Below are 17,936 nucleotides of genomic sequence, written 5' to 3'. Positions count from 1 at the left end.
CTTCCTCTACAGTGGATGTCTGGTCATCCGCCTGCATTCTGGCTGAGATGATCACGGGCCATGTGCTTTTCCCGGGACACGACAGTATCCACAGTTACTCAGTTATAGCAGATGTATAACCCCCAAAAAATCTTTACAGTTTTTTATTTATCCAGTAAAACACTGGTTTTAATCTAATGTAAATTATTTAAAATATTAATAATGAGATTATGTTAAATTTAAAAAAGGGAAGATTTTACTTTTATGTAAAAAATGTCCCATTTTTCTTGGAAGTTTTTGGTAAGTGGTTTATATTTTAAATATTCAATGCATGGTTATTTAAAGGAGCAATATGTCAGATTTCTGAGCCACAGCATTTTTTTTTACTCTAATATCAGGTAAAGGAGGCTAGAGTCATTTTTACTTCATTCATTAATATTATACATTTAAAAGATGCTAAATATTCTATGAATAAAACTTCTGCGTATTGAAAATATTTTATAAAAGAAAATAGTCAAAATGCAACTGTATGTAAATTGCACATTAAAGGGACAATTTAGACCTTTTGAACCTAAAAGTCAGGTTCTAGTAGCTTATAGACAGGGCTTGATCAGTAAAGCTGAATGTCCCTAAACGATCTGTATCTCTGTGTAGCCCTGTGATAGACAGGAGACCTGTCCATAGTGCCTCCTACCTCTCACCTGCTGAGACAGGCATCAGCTTCCCATAGAAATGAGTGAGTGACTAAAATAACTCATTTGTTTACACAACAGGGGTGGCCTCAAGTCGGCCACTAAGAGGAAGGCTTGCTTTGGGTAAAGGTGACAGAACAGACCGCTTCTGCTAAATGTGGTAACACTTTAGTTTAGGGAACACAATTAACCATTAATTAGCTGCCATTTAATATGGATATTAGTGGACTACTAAGTCTGAACTACTCATTATTAGGCACTTATTAACAGCTTATTACTAATGCTGTAATTCTGATATTAACAGGCCATAAATTAAGAGTTTTATCAAAATAAGCCATTCATAATGGTTTGTTAACTGAAAGTAAATGTTTTTTTGCTGATTCACTCACATACTAATTAGCTCAAATCAATATGTGGCTTTTAAAGAAGTAATTCAAGGGGAACATATTATTGCCTTTAAATGGTTAATTAATACTAAACTACTAGTAATTAGGTCGTCGTCGTCTTCCTCCGCTCATCCAGGTCCGGGTCGCGGGGGCAGCATCCCAATCAGGGAGCTCCAGACCGTCCTCTCCCCGGCCACCTCCACCAGCTCCTCCGGCAGGACCCCAAGGCGTTCCCGGACCAGATTGGAGATGTAACCTCTCCAACGTGTCCTGGGTCGACCCGGGGACTTCCTGCCGGCAGGACACGCCCGAAACACCTCCCCAGGGAGGCTTTAAGGAGGCATCCTGACCAGAAGCCCAAACCACCTCAACTGATTCCTTTCGATCCGGAGGAGCAGTTCTACTCCGAGTCCCTCCTGAATGTCTGAGCTCCTCACCCTATCTCTAAGGCTGAGCCCGGCTGCCCTATGGAGGAAACTCATTTCGGCCGTTTGTGTCCGTGATCTCGTTCTTTCGGTCATTATCCAAAGCTCATGACCATGGGTGAGGATTGGGACGTAGATCGACCAGTAAATCGAGAGCCTGGCATTCTGGCTCAGCTCCCTCTTCACCATGACAGATCGGCTCAGCGTCGGCATCACTGCAGACGCCGAACCAATCCAACTGTCGATCTCCCGATCCCTCCTACCCTCACTCGTGAACAAGACCCCAAGATACTTAAACTCCTCCACTTGAGGTAGGACCTCTCTCCCGACCCGGAGTTGGCAAGCCACCCTTTTCCGGTCGAGAACCATGGTCTCAGATTTGGAGGTGCTGATCCTCATCCCAGCCGCTTCACACTCGGCCGCGAACCTACCCAGCAAGAGCTGAAGGTCAGAGCTGGATGAAGCTAGGACGACCACATCATCTGCAAAAAGCAGAGATGGGATTCTCCTGCCACCAAACTCGACACACTCCACACCACGGCTGCGCCTAGAAATTCTGTCCATAAAGGTAATGAACAGAACTGGTGGCAAAGGGCAGTCCTGGTGGAGTCCAACCCTCACCGGGAACAGGTCTGACTAACTACCGGCAATGCGGACCAAACTCACGCTCCAATGGTAAGGGGACTGAATGGCTCTTAACAGAAAGCCACCCACCCCATACTCCTGGAGCGTCACCCACAGAGTGCCCCTGGGGACACGGTCATAAGCCTTCTCCAAATCCACAAAACACATGTGGATTGGTTGGGCAAACTCCCATGCACCCTCCATCACCCTTGCAAGGGTATAGAGCTGCTCCACAGTTCCACGGCCAGGACAAAAACCACATTGCTCCTCCTCAATCTGAGATTCAACCATCGATCGCACCCTCCTCTCCAGAACCTTGGAGTAGACCTTTCGAGGGAGGCTGAGGAGTGTGATCCCCCTATAGTTGGAACACACCCTCAGGTCACCCTTCTTAAAGATGAGGACCACTACCCCGGTCTGCCACTCCACAGGAACTGCCCCCGATGACCACGCAATGTTGCAGAGACGTGTCAACCACGACAGCCCTACTACATCCATAGACTTGAGATACCCAGGATGAATCTCATCCACCCCCGGGGCTCCTCCGCTGTGTATTTGTTTGACTACCTCAGCAACTTCTGCCCCAGAGATTGGACAGTCCATCCCCAGGTCTCCCGGCTCTGGTTCCTCCTCGGAATGCGCGTAGGTGGGATTGAGGAGCTCCTCAATGTATTCCTTCCACCGTCCGACCATAGCCCCAGTTGACGTCAGCAGCTCTCCATTCCCACTGTAAACAGTGTGAGCGAGTTGCTGCCTTCTTCTCCTGAGGCGCCGGACAGTTTGCCAGAACCTCTTTGGCGCCGATCAATAGTCTTTCTCCATGGCCTCACCAAACTCCTCCCACGCCCGAGATTTTGCCTCGGCAACTGCCACTGCTGCACCCCGCTTGGCTATCCGGTACCCGTCTGCTGCCTCCAGAGACCCACAGACCAGCCATGCCCCATAGGCCTCCTTCTTCAGCCTGACGGCTCCCCAAACATCTGGTGTCCACCAGCGGGTACGGGGGTTGCCACCACGACTGGCACCAGCCACCTTGTGACCACAGCTAGCAACAGCCACCTCAACAATCGCAGAGATGAACAAGGCCCACTCGGAGTCGATGTCCCCCACTGCTCTCAGGATGTGGTCAAAGCTCTGCCGGAGGTGGGAGTTGAAGACCATCTTGACAAGTTCTTCTGCCAGGCGTTCTCAGCAGACCTTCAGTATGGGTTTGGGTCTGCCAGGTCTACGCGGCATCTTCCCCTGCCATCTGATCCAACTCACCACCAGGTGGTGATCAGTGGACAGCTCCGCTCCTGTCTTCACTCGGATGTCCAAAACATACGGCTGCAGGTCAGATGATACGACTACGAAGTCTATCATCGACCTGCGACCTAGGCTGCCCTGGTACCAAGTGTACCGATGGGCATCCTTATGTTCGAGCATGGTGTTCGATATGGCCATACTGCGGCTTGCACAGAAGTCCAACAACGACACATCACTCGAGTTCAGATCAGGCGGGCCGTTCCTCCCAATTATACCCCTCCAGGTCATGCTGTCATTGCGCACGTGAACACTGAAGTCCCCCAGCAGGACAATGGAGTCCCCTGATGGAGCACTATCTAGCACTCGTCCCAGGGACTCCAAAAAGGGTGGGTAATCTGAACTGATATTTGGCGCATAAGCACAAACAACAGTCAGGACCCATTCCCCGACCCGAAGGCACAGGGAAGCTACCCTCTTGTCCCCCCGGGGTAAACCCCAACACACAGGCAGAGAGTCTTGGGGCTAACAAAAAGCCAATCCCAGCCCTCCGTCTCTCACCCGGAGCAACTCCAGCAAAGGAGAGTGTCCAACCCCTCTCAAGGACTTGGGTTCCAGAGCCAATGCTATGTGTCGAGGTGAGTCCGACTATATCTAGCCGGTACCGCTCAACCTCTGCCACAATCTCCTGCTCCTTCCCCATCAGCGAGGTGACGTTCAATGTCCCAATAACCAGTTTCCTTGTCCGGGGATCGGACCGCCAAGGCTCCCGTCTCGGTCTGCCACCCTATCCACATTGCACCGGACCCTTCATGTTCCTCCTGTGGGTGGTGGGTCCACAGTTGGATGAGCCCACGTATCCGGTTTGGGCTGGGCCCAGCCGGGCCCCATGGGTGAAAACCCGGCCACCAGGCGCTCGCTCACGGGCCCCAACCCTAGGCCTGGCTCCAGGGTGGGACCCCGGTAACCCTCTGGGCCGGGTACTCCGACTGTTTGTTTTTATGTCCATGAAAGATCCTCTGAACCGTTCTTTGTCTCACCCTTCACCTAAGACCCATTTGTCATGGGAGACCCTACCAGAGGCACAAAGTGCCCCAGACAACATAGCTCCTAGAATCATTAGGGCACTCAAACTCCTCCACCACAATAAGGTGACGGTTCAAGGAGGAGTAGTTATAATATAATGTTAATAAGTGCTTAATAATGAGTAGTTCAGACTTAATAGGCCACTAATATGCATATTGGTTGACAGCTAATGAATGGTTAATTTGTGTTCCCTAAACTAAAGTGTTACTTTGTGGTGATGTTGTGCATTCAGTGTTCCTTAACCAACCTGTGCAGGCATTGATCAGCTGACCAAGATCCTCAACCTAACAGGAACTCCTGACCCGTCGCTAGTGAAGAAGATGCAGAGCAAAGATGTGAGATTCTGTTTTATTCACGTGCTTCACTAACAAAAGAGAGCGTGGTTGCGTCGCAATGCGTAACTCTTGTATTTGCTTTCCAGGCACAAACCTATGTGGCAGGTCTCCCTCCACAGAAAAAGAAAAACTTCAAAGAGGTGTTTCCTTTAATGGATCGGAGCGGTATGTTTACGGGTGTTGAGGGAAAGCAAAAAGGGATTCAGTTATATGAAGGCTGAAAACAAAATCATTTGAAACCATCTAGGAAAATCCTGCTGGTAGTTTAAGTCGCGGTTTGTGATTTGATGCTTCCAGCTCTGAACCTTCTTGAGGGAATGCTGCTGCTGGATCCAGAGAAGAGACTGACGGCTAAGCAGGGACTCTCCCACCCCTATCTGGTTGAATATCATGAACCTGAATCTGAACCAGACTCTGAGCATTACGACGACTCCTTTGAGAGTCTAGATCTCGACATTAACGAATGGAAAAGTGAGTTGGATGGCGGATGTTGTTGACATTTAAATCCCCAATCTGGATCGACTGGTATTCCTGAAAGATTTAGCTGTATCTGTTTTTATGTTGTTTCTCCTTCAGGTCTCATTCACATGGAGATCATGACCTTTGACCCCAAGAATCCTGGCAAGACAGCCATGTAGGAGTCTGTGTCTGGTGTTGCAACACACACACACTTCACTAAAAGGTCAAGAACTGTCATCGGAAAGCAGTCCAAACTGTTTTAAACTGTATTTTTGATGCAGTCAGATGTCATTTATGTACTTAAGAGCAGGTTTACTGGGTATGGTGGCCTGCAGAGGACAATATTAACTTGTTTTTACAGCAGAACTACGTTTAAACTAATGAAACGAGTCAGTTGAGTGTGCATCAGTTGTCTGTGAAAAGTATCGACTTTGAAAACAAGTTGAGTTATTTTAAAAAACATGAATTTACTTTATTTTCATTATAAAATGTATCATAAAACAAATGTATGAACATGTCATTATTAACCCTTTAACTCCCACACATAAATTTGTCATCATTATGAACTTTATTCAAACATTTAGATTTTTGTGTAGTTCTTTGCTTTAGTGACTTGTAGTGCATGCAATATGATATAGGGACTAAAATGCTGATTCTGGAGCTGTAGTATATATTCATATTGTGTTTTTTTTTTCATCATGACCGTTTTATCTGTACTTTGTTCAAGTGTCTGTAAAAGGTTTCTAAATAAAATGTAAAAATACATTTCAGTAATCCCTAACTGGTGAGTTTGACATTTTTGTGTGTCAAATTCTTTCTGTGCTGGCTTTTAGGTGGAATGGTGACGTGGCCGTGACTTAAAGAGCAAGTCACCCCCTACCAGTGTATTACTCGACTCCCAGTTCCTGTTTAAAAAATGCAACAAATGCTGTTGCCTAGCAGACCGAGAGGGCGGAGCTGCTAACAAATACACACACACAGGCTCACAACGACATTGTGACATCATATGGTACCAGCTAACGTTCTAGGGTACCTCTTAGCCAATAACGATGGCAGATTTAAATTCAAATGCAGTGCAGAGTTTTTACCTGACAATGGTGCAACACTGACAGTTTTAGGCGGAAAATTAAAATTTGAACTAAAATGCACTAAAGTGCAACACTATTGACTACGCGTGTCTGCAGCATGATTAGACTCACATTTATGTAGTTTATCAGAAAAAAACAGTTGATTTGGGGGTGACTTGCTCTTTAAAGGATTTTCTGGAAACGTTGACTTTTTCAATTCAATTCAATTTTATTTATAAAGCGCCAAATCACGACAAGAGTCATCTCAAGGCACTTCACATAATAAACATTCCAATACAGTTCAATTCATTAAGCCAATCAAAAAAAATGTTTCCTATATAAGGAACCCAGCAAATTGCATCAAGCCACTGACTAGTGTCAGTGACTTTACAGCAATCCTCATACAAGGATATAGCGACAGTGGAGAGGAAAACTCCCTTTTAACAGGAAGAAACCTCCAGAGGATCCTGGCTCAGTATAAGCAGCCATCCACCACGACTCACTGGGGATCGAGAAGACAGAGCACACACACACACACACATACACATTTATTTTTCTTCTGCAAAACTTTACATCCAACAGGGAACATCAAAGATTATTAAAAAATTTTATTAAGCAGATTGAAATTCAGAAGATTGACTGCTCTAAGACAGCAGCAGAACATTGTGGTCCTTTCTGCTACTGGAGTGTCCAAAAAGATGTACAATCTGTGCAAGATGCTGCATAAGACAATAAAAACTTTACAGAGAACATATTTAAAATAAAATGTCCTTTATTACCAGTTCACATCCAACTCCGAATAGCTAAAGTAAGTTTAAAGTAAGACTTTGTGTTCTGTTTTACACCAAAACAGGATCTTCCAGTGAAGTTTTTCCTGCTTTTAGCCGCTAGAGGGCAGCAGAGGTTAAGCATCGAAGTTGTTTATGCTCTTGGTATTTTAAACATTTTTACAGAACTTAATACAAAAAAGAAACCTGTCAGCTGATCATTTTTCTTGACTTCTTTATGCTTTGTGAAAACTGCTGTAATTATAAGGGTAGGTGCTCAAGAACACACTTTGTTTATTTTGCAGACACTTTAATCCACAGTGACTTCTAGGTTAATCTAACACGTATAGTTTTGGTCTGTGGGGGGAAGCCAGAGTATCAGAGAAAAATCACTCATAAAGCTGCTGCTGGGATTTGATCCTGCAACCTACCTGCTGGGAGAAAATAGTGTCATCAACTCTGACTTGGCACAATTTATATAAAGAGCTGCTGACTCAAATTCCACATTTAAATGTGTGCTATGTAAGAATGAAGCAAGAATGACATCCTGTGGTCAGATGTGGTTACTGCAGTCCATTTTTCGAAACAAAAAGTTACACTCTCTCCCTTTCAGTCAGTTTCACGGCTGTCACCAGTTACGGATCAGCGCCAGAACATATTAAATGACAAGCAAAGACGAGTCATCAGTTGATAAGTATATAAATAGATAGTCAAATCTGGTGTTAGCACTCTTGGGTGTTTTACGCTAGGGAGCACTTACTACAATTATTATGGTAATGTGCTTTCATCATTACAGGAAGTGTTATTTGTCATCTTGCTATTAGCTTTCTGTTAATGTTCTGAACAACTCATTTAATGGAGTAAAACAGCAAAATTGACTCCTTAACTTCACACACAGTTCACTGTAATATAGATTTGTTGAAAAAGTAGCTTGAGATATTTTAGAGCCAACTATTTGCTTCTATTTCACCATTTGCATTGTTAGCTCAACGTTAGCCTCTAGCCTGCTTCACCTGATATTAGAGTAAAAAAAAGATGTTGTGGCTTCTTAGGGCTGCAAGAAATAACTTCTGGGTTTCTCCTGTTTACTGGCATCGGTTCTTTAAACATCTCTGGAGCTTTGTGCCTGCTGGTGTTAAATTATATATATATATACGTATGTATATATATATATATATATATATATATATATATATATATATATATATATATATATTATATATACACACACACACACACACACACCGTAAATCCTCTAATACAGGCCGGTATTCAATTAAAGGCCGGGTCTCCAATTTTGGCCGGTGTCGGAGTCGGCGGAGGTGAATAAAGGCCGGTCTCTTATTGTGGCCAGGTGGAATGTGGTAACAAGCAAGTACGGGGGGCGGTTGTGTCATCGTCTCACTTTTGATTTGCCAGTGATAGACCGCGAGGGTAACTTTAACCGTGCAGAGACGAAGAGGAGGCTGTGCCAGAGCGTCGGTACTGACACGCGATCGTTCATGTCGGTTCATTTCCTTTAAAGATTTCTGTCTTTTATTTGCGCCTGATGTGTTTCGCTGCATGCTGTGGAGCGGGGCACATCAGCTTGTCCTCCGGTGACGCACCGATCACTGATGCGCCCGCCAAGCACGGAGCACTCCGCTGTTTTTGCGTTAGATCTGCCTCCTGAATCAGGTGTCGCCACATTTAACATGCGATCGTTCATGTCGGTTCATTTCCTTTAAAGATTTCTGTCTTTTATTTGCGCCTGATGTGTTTCGCTGCATGCTGTGGAGCGGGGCACATCAGCTTGTCCTCCAGTGACGCACCAATCACTGATGCGCCCGCCAAGCACGGAGCACTTCGCTGTTTTTGCGGTCGGTAGACCTGCCTCCTGAGCACGGCCACAGTAACAATCAGGTGTCGCCACATTTAACACGCGATCGTTCATGTCGGTTCATTTCCTTTAAAGATTTCTGTCTTTTATTTGCGCCTGATGTGTTTCGCTGCATGCTGTGGAGCGGGGCACATCAGCTTGTCCTCCAGTGACGCACCAATCACTGATGCGCCCGCCAAGCACGGAGCACTTCGCTGTTTTTGCGGTCGGTAGACCTGCCTCCTGAGCACGGCCACAGTAACAATCAGGTGTCGCCACATTTAACACGCGATCGTTCATGTCGGTTCATTTCCTTTAAAGATTTCTGTCTTTTATTTGCGCCTGATGTGTTTCGCTGCATGCTGTGGAGCGGGGCACATCAGCTTGTCCTCCAGTGACGCACCGATCACTGATGCGCCCGCCAAGCACGGAGCACTTCGCTGTTTTTGCGGTCGGTAGACCTGCCTCCTGAGCACGGCCACAGTAACAATCAGGTGTCGCCACATTTAACACGCGATCGTTAATGTCGGTTCATTTCCTTTAAAGATTTCTGTCTTTTATTTGCGCCTGATGCGTTTCGCTGTGGAGCAGGGCGCATCACCTTGTCATCCGGTGATGCACCGATCACGCGGCCACCAAGCAGCGAGCACTCCGCTGTTTTTGCAGTCGGTAGATCTTTTAGAACTGCAGTTCTAAGGTAACTCATAAGGTGAATATATATGAACCCAGGTAGCAGTTTTTCTTTAGGATTGAGAGGAGATGCAGGAAGATAATAAACAGACAGGACAGAAAAATAGTCAAATAAAAACAAGTTAGTTTTTGTACCTGGTGGTTGCAACAAACAAACACCATTGAAGGTTATCAGAAGTGAGGAACAGAAAATTAAATAATTATTTTAATGTTTAGAGCAGCAGGAACTCCGAGGGGCTGCAGGCGCATCAGTGAGTTTGCGGCTGCTGCGCAGGGGGAGGGGGGAGATGGCTGAAGCAGAAACTACCGTTGTTAAAAGAAATGTGTTTAACTTTGAAAATGTGGACGCAATTTTAATTGTCAAAAACTCCAGCGAACCATTACTTCATTTTGCTCAAATAGAAATAGAGGCCTGCCTCTAATACTGGCCCTCCTTCCAATAAAGGCCTGGAGCTTGATGAGCTTGAGTCAAATACAGGTCCGGGCCTGTATTAGAGGATTTACGGTATGTATGTATGTACATATATATATATATATATATATATATATATATATATATATATATATATATATATATATATATATATATATATATATATATATATATATATATGTGTGTGTGTGTGTGTGTGTGTGTGTGTGTGTGTATATATATATATATACACACACACACACACACACACACACACACACACACATATATATATATATATATATATATATATATCCCAAGAGTTCATTTTGTTTAACCTTCCTTCCAACAAGATTGACACATTAAACCGTTTGGGATTATTTCACTGTGGATTTTTATATTGCAATGAAAGTGCTTTTAATGTAATATTGATCTTGTAAAATTATATGAATAAGACTTATTGTGCAAACTGTAAAAAAAAAGAAGGTTAGTGGTAGCAGATTTTATGTAACAACCCATTATTCTCTTTGAACATAGTTCATCCCAAAATGTAAATAATATTGTAGAAGTTTACATTTTTCTAAGTTTCTGTATTTTACCCAATGTCCTCCACTGAGTGATGTACAACCTGCAGTAAAAGAAAACACAAACGACTGCACGCCTACCAGGTCCACATGGGAAAAGTAAAACGAAAAACAAATTCAGAAAATGACGGTAGGTGATTTTCAGGTTCAGATCAAATATCTTAAAGCCGGCGGCGTTACTTTGCCAATATAAGGTGGAAAATGAACTAAAATTATATCAGAATACACAATGTTTAGACTTTTTGTTCCTCATATGTTTAGTTTTCTTTTCTTTTAAAAGTTCACTCCATAGGTTTGGCATAATCGGTCTGAGAAACAATAATTACAAACCATCCTGATTGTACAAACAAACCACATCTTCATCGAGTTCTCAGACTACACCCTTCATAGGAATTTTTTATGCAGCAGACATATGATTCGTTAACTGAATGAAGTGTAAAGGGGAAAGTGGCCTTGAGCTGTATGCCCGTTATACGGCATTTAGGTGTGGAACCGCACCTATTTTCATTCTGATCAGAATTGTGGAGCTTAAACGTTTCTTTTGCACTACGATCATGTTGACAAGACTCTTATTATGTAGCCATATCACACAAATGGGGATTTTAATAGAAAACGTGTCATAAGAATTATATTCACCATTATCTTTGCATTTCTACAGCCAATAAACAAAAGAGGAATTACCGTAAATCCTCTAATACAGGCCGGTATTCAATTAAAGGCCGGGTCTCCAATTTTGGCCGGTGTCGGAGTCAGCGGAGGTAAATAATGGCCAGTTTCTTATTGTGGCCGGGTGGAATGTGGTAACAAGCAAGTATGAGCGTCCCAGCGGCAGGGTTATAGTCCCCAAATCAACCAGCAGGAGGCAGTAGAGGTTCACGCAGACCTTTATTAGGTTTAGCCAGACCGTAGGTACTGACATGCGATCGTTCATGTCGGTTCATTTCCTTTAATATTTTCTGTCTTTTATTTGCGCCTGATGTGTATCGCTGCTGTGGAGCGGGGCGCATCAACTTGTCCTCCGACACACAGATCACTGATGCGGCCGGCAAGCAAGGAGCACTCCGCTATTTTCGCGGTTGGTAGATCTGCCTCCTGAGCACGGCCACAGTAACAATCAGGTGTCGCCACCTCAAAAACTAATTTAACACGCGATTGTTCATGTCAGTTCATTTCCTTTAATGTTTTCTGTCTTTTGTTTGCGCCTGATGCGTTTCGCTGCATGCTGTGGAGCGGGGCGCTGCGCGCATCACCTTGTCCTCCGACGCACTGATCACTGATACGGCCGCCAAACAGCGAGCGCTCCGCTGTTTTTGCGGTCGGTAGATCTTTTAGAACTGCAGTTCAAAGGTAACTCATGAGGTGAATATATATTAGCCCAGGTAGCAGTTTCTCTTTAGGATTGAGAGGAGATGCAGGAAGATAATAAACAAACAGGACAGAAAAATAGTCAAATAAAAACAAGTTAGTTTTTGTACCTGCTGTTGCAACAAACAGACACCATTGAAGGTCATCAGAAGTGAGGAACAGAAAATGAAATAATTATTTTAATGATTAGAGCAGCAGGAACTCCGAGAGGCTGCAGGCGCATCAGTGAGTTTGCGGCCGCTGCGCAGGGGGAGGGGGGAGATGGCTGAAGCAGAAACTACCGTTGTTAAAAGAAATGTGTTTAACTTTGAAAATGTGGGCGCAATTTTAATTGTCAAAAACTCCAGCGAACCATTAGTTCATTTTGCTCAAATAGAAATCGAGGCCTGCCTCTAATACTGGCCCTCCTTCCAATAAAGGCCTGGAGCTTGATGAGCTTGAGTCAAATACAGGCCCGGGCCTGTATTAGAGGATTTACGGTTTGCAGAACAAAGCAACAGAGAAAAATGCTGCAAAAATCTACTAAAGTCAAATTTCTTCACAATTAAAAGTTTTTAAATCATTTTGTCACCCTGTCACCTATCCAACACACCCCTGTGAGTGCTCGCTTTATGTTTCTGCACAGACTTGTTTGCATTCCTCTCCACTTACTGAAAACTTGGCAGACTTGCTTCCACTTTTCAAGGGCATATGAGTGACATGTCCACGGAGCTGACAGCACTTGCCAGAACCCGCTGAACTGCCATTGCCAGAGGCTGCTAGCAAGTTATTTTCCATGTGCCCCTTAAATGGCTCCCTTCACACACATCGCTATAGATACATCTACCTGCTGAGACTTGGCACTCATCACATGGATAACTTAACCCTTTGAGTCCCTCCAGCTTGTGCATGCACTTACCTTAATATCTATGGGGATGTTGGACAAAAATTCACAGTTTTTGCTTTAATTTTGTTGCTCCAAATGACGAAAAACTGCAAAAATGAATTGCTTTTATTTTTTTGCAATAAAACCCCAACTTAGTTTAATAGCATTTATAGTTTATATTAATGCACTCATATTTTTATTAGACAGTGTGCATTTACTAAGTGTTTGATGGGTGCACATTTTTTGTGCACCATTGGTGTTTTGTTGAAGAAGAGGCAGTTTTGCTTGAACTTTTTACAAAATGCATCTTTATAAATACTTTAAATCCAACCTGAAACTGAAAATTACACATAAAGTTGGTAATAAATGCATCCTGAGCAGCAGTCCTTGCAGAGATACAATCTGCAATAACAATGTTTGCAAGTGTTATTATTTGTTATATTTTTCAATTATAACATCTGATTAACATTTGCTTTTTATTGCAACGGGTGCTACAGTGAATAGAGTAAACCCAGTCAGCTAAACCTCTGTTAGGTAAAAGGGAAAAAGCACAATAGCCAGAATGATTTGTAACAGATTTATTCAAGATGCTTTGATGGTACAATTCACAATAAATCTGGTTGTCAGCCTTTTGCAACTTGTCTTGTTGTTCTTGTTGTTCAGAGTGAGAGTGTAAGGAAAGGGTGGTCAAACACCATCTTAAGTGACAGAGGAGAGCTTATTTTCTCTCAAAACATGAAAAAGAAAATAAAGTGTCCTTAAAATCAACTTGTGTAAAATGTGGCTGCTTTCAAAGATGCTCGAAGGCACAAAACGAGCGAAGGAAACAGGAGATGCTGAATAGAGGAGGAGTCAGTGGTGCGACACTGCACGAGTGTCGTCGTATCTAAAACAGAGCGCGTGCTCCTCCAGTATAGAACGTTTGCCTGTGCCCGCCGTTGCTGATTTGTGAAGAATCTTTATCGTGACACTACGAGTATTTTCTCGTCTGCACGACAACATCCAGCAAACTAAAGACAGCCAGGCTGACTGATGAAAAGAAGAATGGACTGACTCGCATCTCTGTGGCTCTTAATCTTTGGTTTAATGATCTTCCTGCCTAAACTTGTAGTGAAATACAATCTAGATTAACATGTCAGCTGCAGGTGGTGGAGTAAAACATGTTCCTGAGACTGCTCTGTGTCTGTGAGGGAAGGATGGGGGTGGAGCAGAGAGAAGAAGAGGAGCAGAAGGAAGGAGGAGGACGAGAGGGAAGGGGCTTTAACGGCGTGAGAGTCGGGTGCTGCTGCTCCTTGAGCTGAAGCTGCTTCCTCCGCCATAACCGCCGCCGTATCCACCACCCACTCCAATGCCGCCACCGAATCCGCTGCCGAAGCCTCCGCCTCCACTCAAGCCCCCACCCATGCCGCCACCCATGCCTCCTCCCATTCCTCCTCCCATTCCTCCTCCGATGCCTCCTCCGAAACCGCCTCCAGCGCCGCCTCCTGTTAACAAGAGTAAAATACATTTAGCAGACCCTAAATCACCGTTATCTGTTTTGTTTCAGGTGTTTTAATGCTGTAACGTACCAAAGCTGCTGCTTGTGGACTGCACGTGGATGGTTGCAGCTGCTCCGCCAGCAGCAAGTCTGCAGAGATGGAAGAATTTTAGCTGATGATGCCATTTTTACAGATGCTGAAGAAGATTGAAACTATTTCCATCCTACCTGGATTCCTCTCCTTCCAGAAGCTTCTTGTAGGTGGCGATCTCAATGTCAAGAGCCAGTTTGACGTTCATGAGCTCCTGGTACTCGCGGACCTGGCGGGCCATGTCCTGCTTGGCTCTCTGCAGGGCTTCTTCCAGATCCTTGATGCGGGCCTTGGCGTCCTTCACTGCCAGCTCGCCGCGCTCCTCAGCCTCAGCAATCTGGGCCTCCAGGTTGGCACGCTGGAGGGTGGAGGAGTTAGAAGGAGCGTGTTATTGCGTATTTAAAAAGTGAATCTTAGTGTAGAGAATTCAGATTTTTACCTGTGCTTTGACGGCCTCAATTTCATTCTGGAGACGGCTGATCATGCGGTTGAGTTCAGCAATCTCGCTCTTGGTGTTACGAAGGTCATCTCCGGCCGCTGATGCAGAGGTCTGCATCTCCTGGAACTGCAGAGGTGATGTCAGAAATAAGAGTTAGCCCATCATCTGCGTACGAATCCACCTTTGATCCTTGCAGACTCTTACCTTCTGCTGGTACCACTTCTCAGCCTCAGCTTTGCTGTTGCCGGCGATCTGTTCGTACTGTGCCTTGACTTCAGCGACAATGGCGTCCATGTCCAAGCCACGGCTGTTGTCCATCTCCACAATGACAGAGGTGTCCTTGATCTGTCCCTGGAGTTCATTCAGTTCCTGCACACAACACAAACGTTGCTTTTACAACAGAATCGATCCATTTTAGACAAATGCAGATCATCGGGATCTTTTGTTATTTCTTACAGCTTCGTAGATGGCTCTGAGGAAGTTGATCTCGTCCTGAAGGGAGTCGACCTTGGCCTCCAGCTCAACTTTGTTCATGTAGGCACCATCTACATCCTGAAAGAGGAGGAGAGATCTGCACTGTGAGAGGCCTCGTGGATATCAATAATTCATGCATCATTTGTTGTTTAGGATATCAATGAATTTTACCTTCTTCAGGAGCACAAACTCGTTCTCCACTGCAGCACGCTTGTTGATTTCATCTTCATATCTGACAAAAACAGAGAAAAGATGGAAGATGATTGCAAGGAACATTTAGTGTGGGTGTGTTCTTCGTAGTCAGGCTCTCGTCACACATCAGAACTCACTTGTTCTTGAAGTCCTCCACTGATATCTGCATGTTCTTCAGCTCTCCCTCCAGCTTGATCTTCTCATTGCCGAGCCCATCCAACTGCCTGCGCAGGTTGGCGATGTAAGCCTCGAACATGGCGTCGATGTTGGAACGGGTGGTGGTCTGGTCCTGCAGCAGGCTCCATTTGGTCTCCAGCATTTTATTCTGCTGCTCCAGGAAGCGGACCTGAAGAGAAGATGTTCCAAACGGTTGGAATTCTGCTTGTTCAGGAGGAAGAACCACAAATGTTCATTTTACTTTCCTCATCTGATGCATCGTAATGAACCTTTTATGCGACTTTCCAGGAAATGTAACGTGTGTACAAAATATGGCCAGTTGGTGCATCTACATTTCCTTCAGGGCAGAGATGCTTCAGACTGTTAGCGTGGCTTAAGCTGTGAAACCTCAACGAGGTTATTATAAACAAAAACACTAAATAACCCTGAGAATGTGCGCAAAATGGTGAGATGGTGGAAATAAAGTTTGGTTTTTGAGGCCACTGCAGGTTCACGATGCCACACCTAATCTTCGCCCCTCCCTTACACACCTGAGAGGAGAGCCTCCCTGCCTTGAGCATGCATACTTTTCCTGAGCAGACATGCCTGCCATTAAAGCCCCATGCCTGGAGCCCCGTCTTCCCTGAACGACGTATCACCAGTAATACGACTCTAACAAAAACTCTGACAGCTGATTAACAAAATCCGCCGCCTTTTCTTCTTCCCTTGATTAAAAAAACACTTGACAAAGTCCCTGTGAACACAATGAAGGTGTGGTTTGTGCACACAACAGAAAACGCTAACTGAGCACTTTCTCACGCAGGGCGTGGTGAGCTTTCTCATCTGAGAGACGTGTCGCGAGGTGCATGAAAGTATGAACGACTGACTAGAAACAAAACAGTTATGTATGAAGTCTTTGCATGAGTTTATTCTCAGTATTTCACTGCATAGAAATCTATTTGGTCCAATTTCTGCAGCACTACACTGAACGCTGCCATGGAGACGGGTGTTAACTTGATCCTCTTTTCCTCTTAACACTAAAAGCCAGCAGTCACTTGATAGGACTGGTCTAGTGTTTCCTACTTGTTACCCTGCACACACACTTGGCAGAAGGCCAGCCGTGCTCAAATGAAATTGGGAAAGCAGCTTTCAGGTGATGAACAGCAGATAGGCATCTAAAATGGCCACATAGTTGAGCTAAAGTTAGTAAGAGCAGCTGTAGACGTTGAGCGTTTCTGGTACACAGGTTTGAATCAGTTACAAAGAAATGTTAATAATCAACATCAGTTCATAATGTAGATGATTGTATTTCAACTCACCTTGTCGATGAAGCTGGCGAAGCGGTTGTTGAGGGTCTTGATCTGCTCTTTCTCCTGGGTGCGGACGGTCTGGATGGTGGGGTCGATCTCGAGGTTCAGAGGGGCCAGCAGGCTCTGGTTGACTTGGACGTTTGTGATGGGCAGAGGCGCACCTCCAGCACCAAAGCCACCACCAAAGCCGCCACCAAAGCCGCTACCGCCACCAAATCCACCACCATAGCCGCTACCGCCACCAAATCCGCCACCACCACCACCAGCGCCAAATCCGCCTCCAAATCCACCACCACCTCCAGCACCAAATGCGGAGCCAGAGCTGAAACCGCCGCCGCCCATGCTCGATCTCAATCCACCACCAGAGCTGACGGACATTGAGTATGATGTTCTGGGTGCAGCAGATCTTGAGGAAAAGCTTCTTGATGCCACAATGCCGCCTCCGCCATAGCTGCCTCCGCCAAAGCTGCTGCCTCCGCTGAAGCCACTGCCACCGCCGCTGCTGGTCCGGCTCGTCCGGCTCGTGGTCACCATTTTGAGCGACATGGCTGATGTAGGTTTTTCTGAGAAGGAGGGATTTGCAGAAAAAGGAGAAGAGTAGACACAGAGAGGTTTGGCAGAAGAGTGGAGCACACTAAGAGGAGAGCCAAGTCCCTCTAAGTACCCTCTACCTGTCCCTGATGGGTATTTATCTGCCTCCAACTGGAGGAGGTCCCCGTAAACGCCACCTCCTCTGCATCTCCTCCCAAACTCTCCTCCAATCACCTGGATCCAAGAAGATGCACTTCAAGGCAGGCCAACGGGCTGGAAGCAGCTCAGCCAGTCAGACGGGTAAAAGAGACGCCCTTGTAAGGCGACCTGAGTTCGGCACACCCAAATGCTCACAGAGGAGCGGCATCAGCGCTGGAGGCGAGGAGGAAGAGGAGGAGGAAAAACATTTTGGCAAAGACTTGATTAGCTG

At 45.2% G+C, this 17,936-nt stretch overlaps 2 protein-coding genes across 2 annotated transcripts in view; one reads left to right on the top strand and one right to left on the bottom strand.

Moving 5' to 3' along the window:
- Positions 1–5,993, top strand: part of zgc:171775 (STKc_p38 domain-containing protein) — a 16,246-nt gene extending 10,253 nt beyond the window's left edge. The window contains exons 8-12 of the mRNA XM_015968610.3: positions 13–84; positions 4,690–4,769; positions 4,856–4,934; positions 5,067–5,240; positions 5,346–5,993. Coding sequence (XP_015824096.1) covers positions 13–84; positions 4,690–4,769; positions 4,856–4,934; positions 5,067–5,240; positions 5,346–5,407 — 467 coding nt within the window. The 3' untranslated portion in view covers positions 5,408–5,993. The remainder of the gene's footprint in view (positions 1–12; positions 85–4,689; positions 4,770–4,855; positions 4,935–5,066; positions 5,241–5,345) is intronic.
- Positions 5,994–13,399: 7,406 nt separating this feature from the next.
- Positions 13,400–17,653, bottom strand: krt5 (keratin 5). The gene is made up of 9 exons (XM_015968611.3): positions 16,985–17,653; positions 15,647–15,855; positions 15,489–15,549; positions 15,300–15,395; positions 15,048–15,212; positions 14,844–14,969; positions 14,542–14,762; positions 14,405–14,463; positions 13,400–14,320 (listed from the first exon to the last, which is right to left on the bottom strand). Exons 1-9 carry the CDS (start codon positions 17,519–17,521, stop codon positions 14,097–14,099), a joined length of 1,698 nt encoding a protein of 565 aa, XP_015824097.3. The 5' UTR covers positions 17,522–17,653; the 3' UTR covers positions 13,400–14,096.
- Between the last annotated feature and the right edge of the window lie 283 nt (positions 17,654–17,936).

Source organism: Nothobranchius furzeri, chromosome 15 (genome assembly GCF_043380555.1).
Source record: "Nothobranchius furzeri strain GRZ-AD chromosome 15, NfurGRZ-RIMD1, whole genome shotgun sequence".
Taxonomy (NCBI): Eukaryota; Metazoa; Chordata; class Actinopteri; order Cyprinodontiformes; family Nothobranchiidae; genus Nothobranchius; species Nothobranchius furzeri.
The sequence above is the reverse complement of the archived record's forward strand: the minus strand, read 5'-3'. Positions and strand labels throughout refer to the sequence as shown.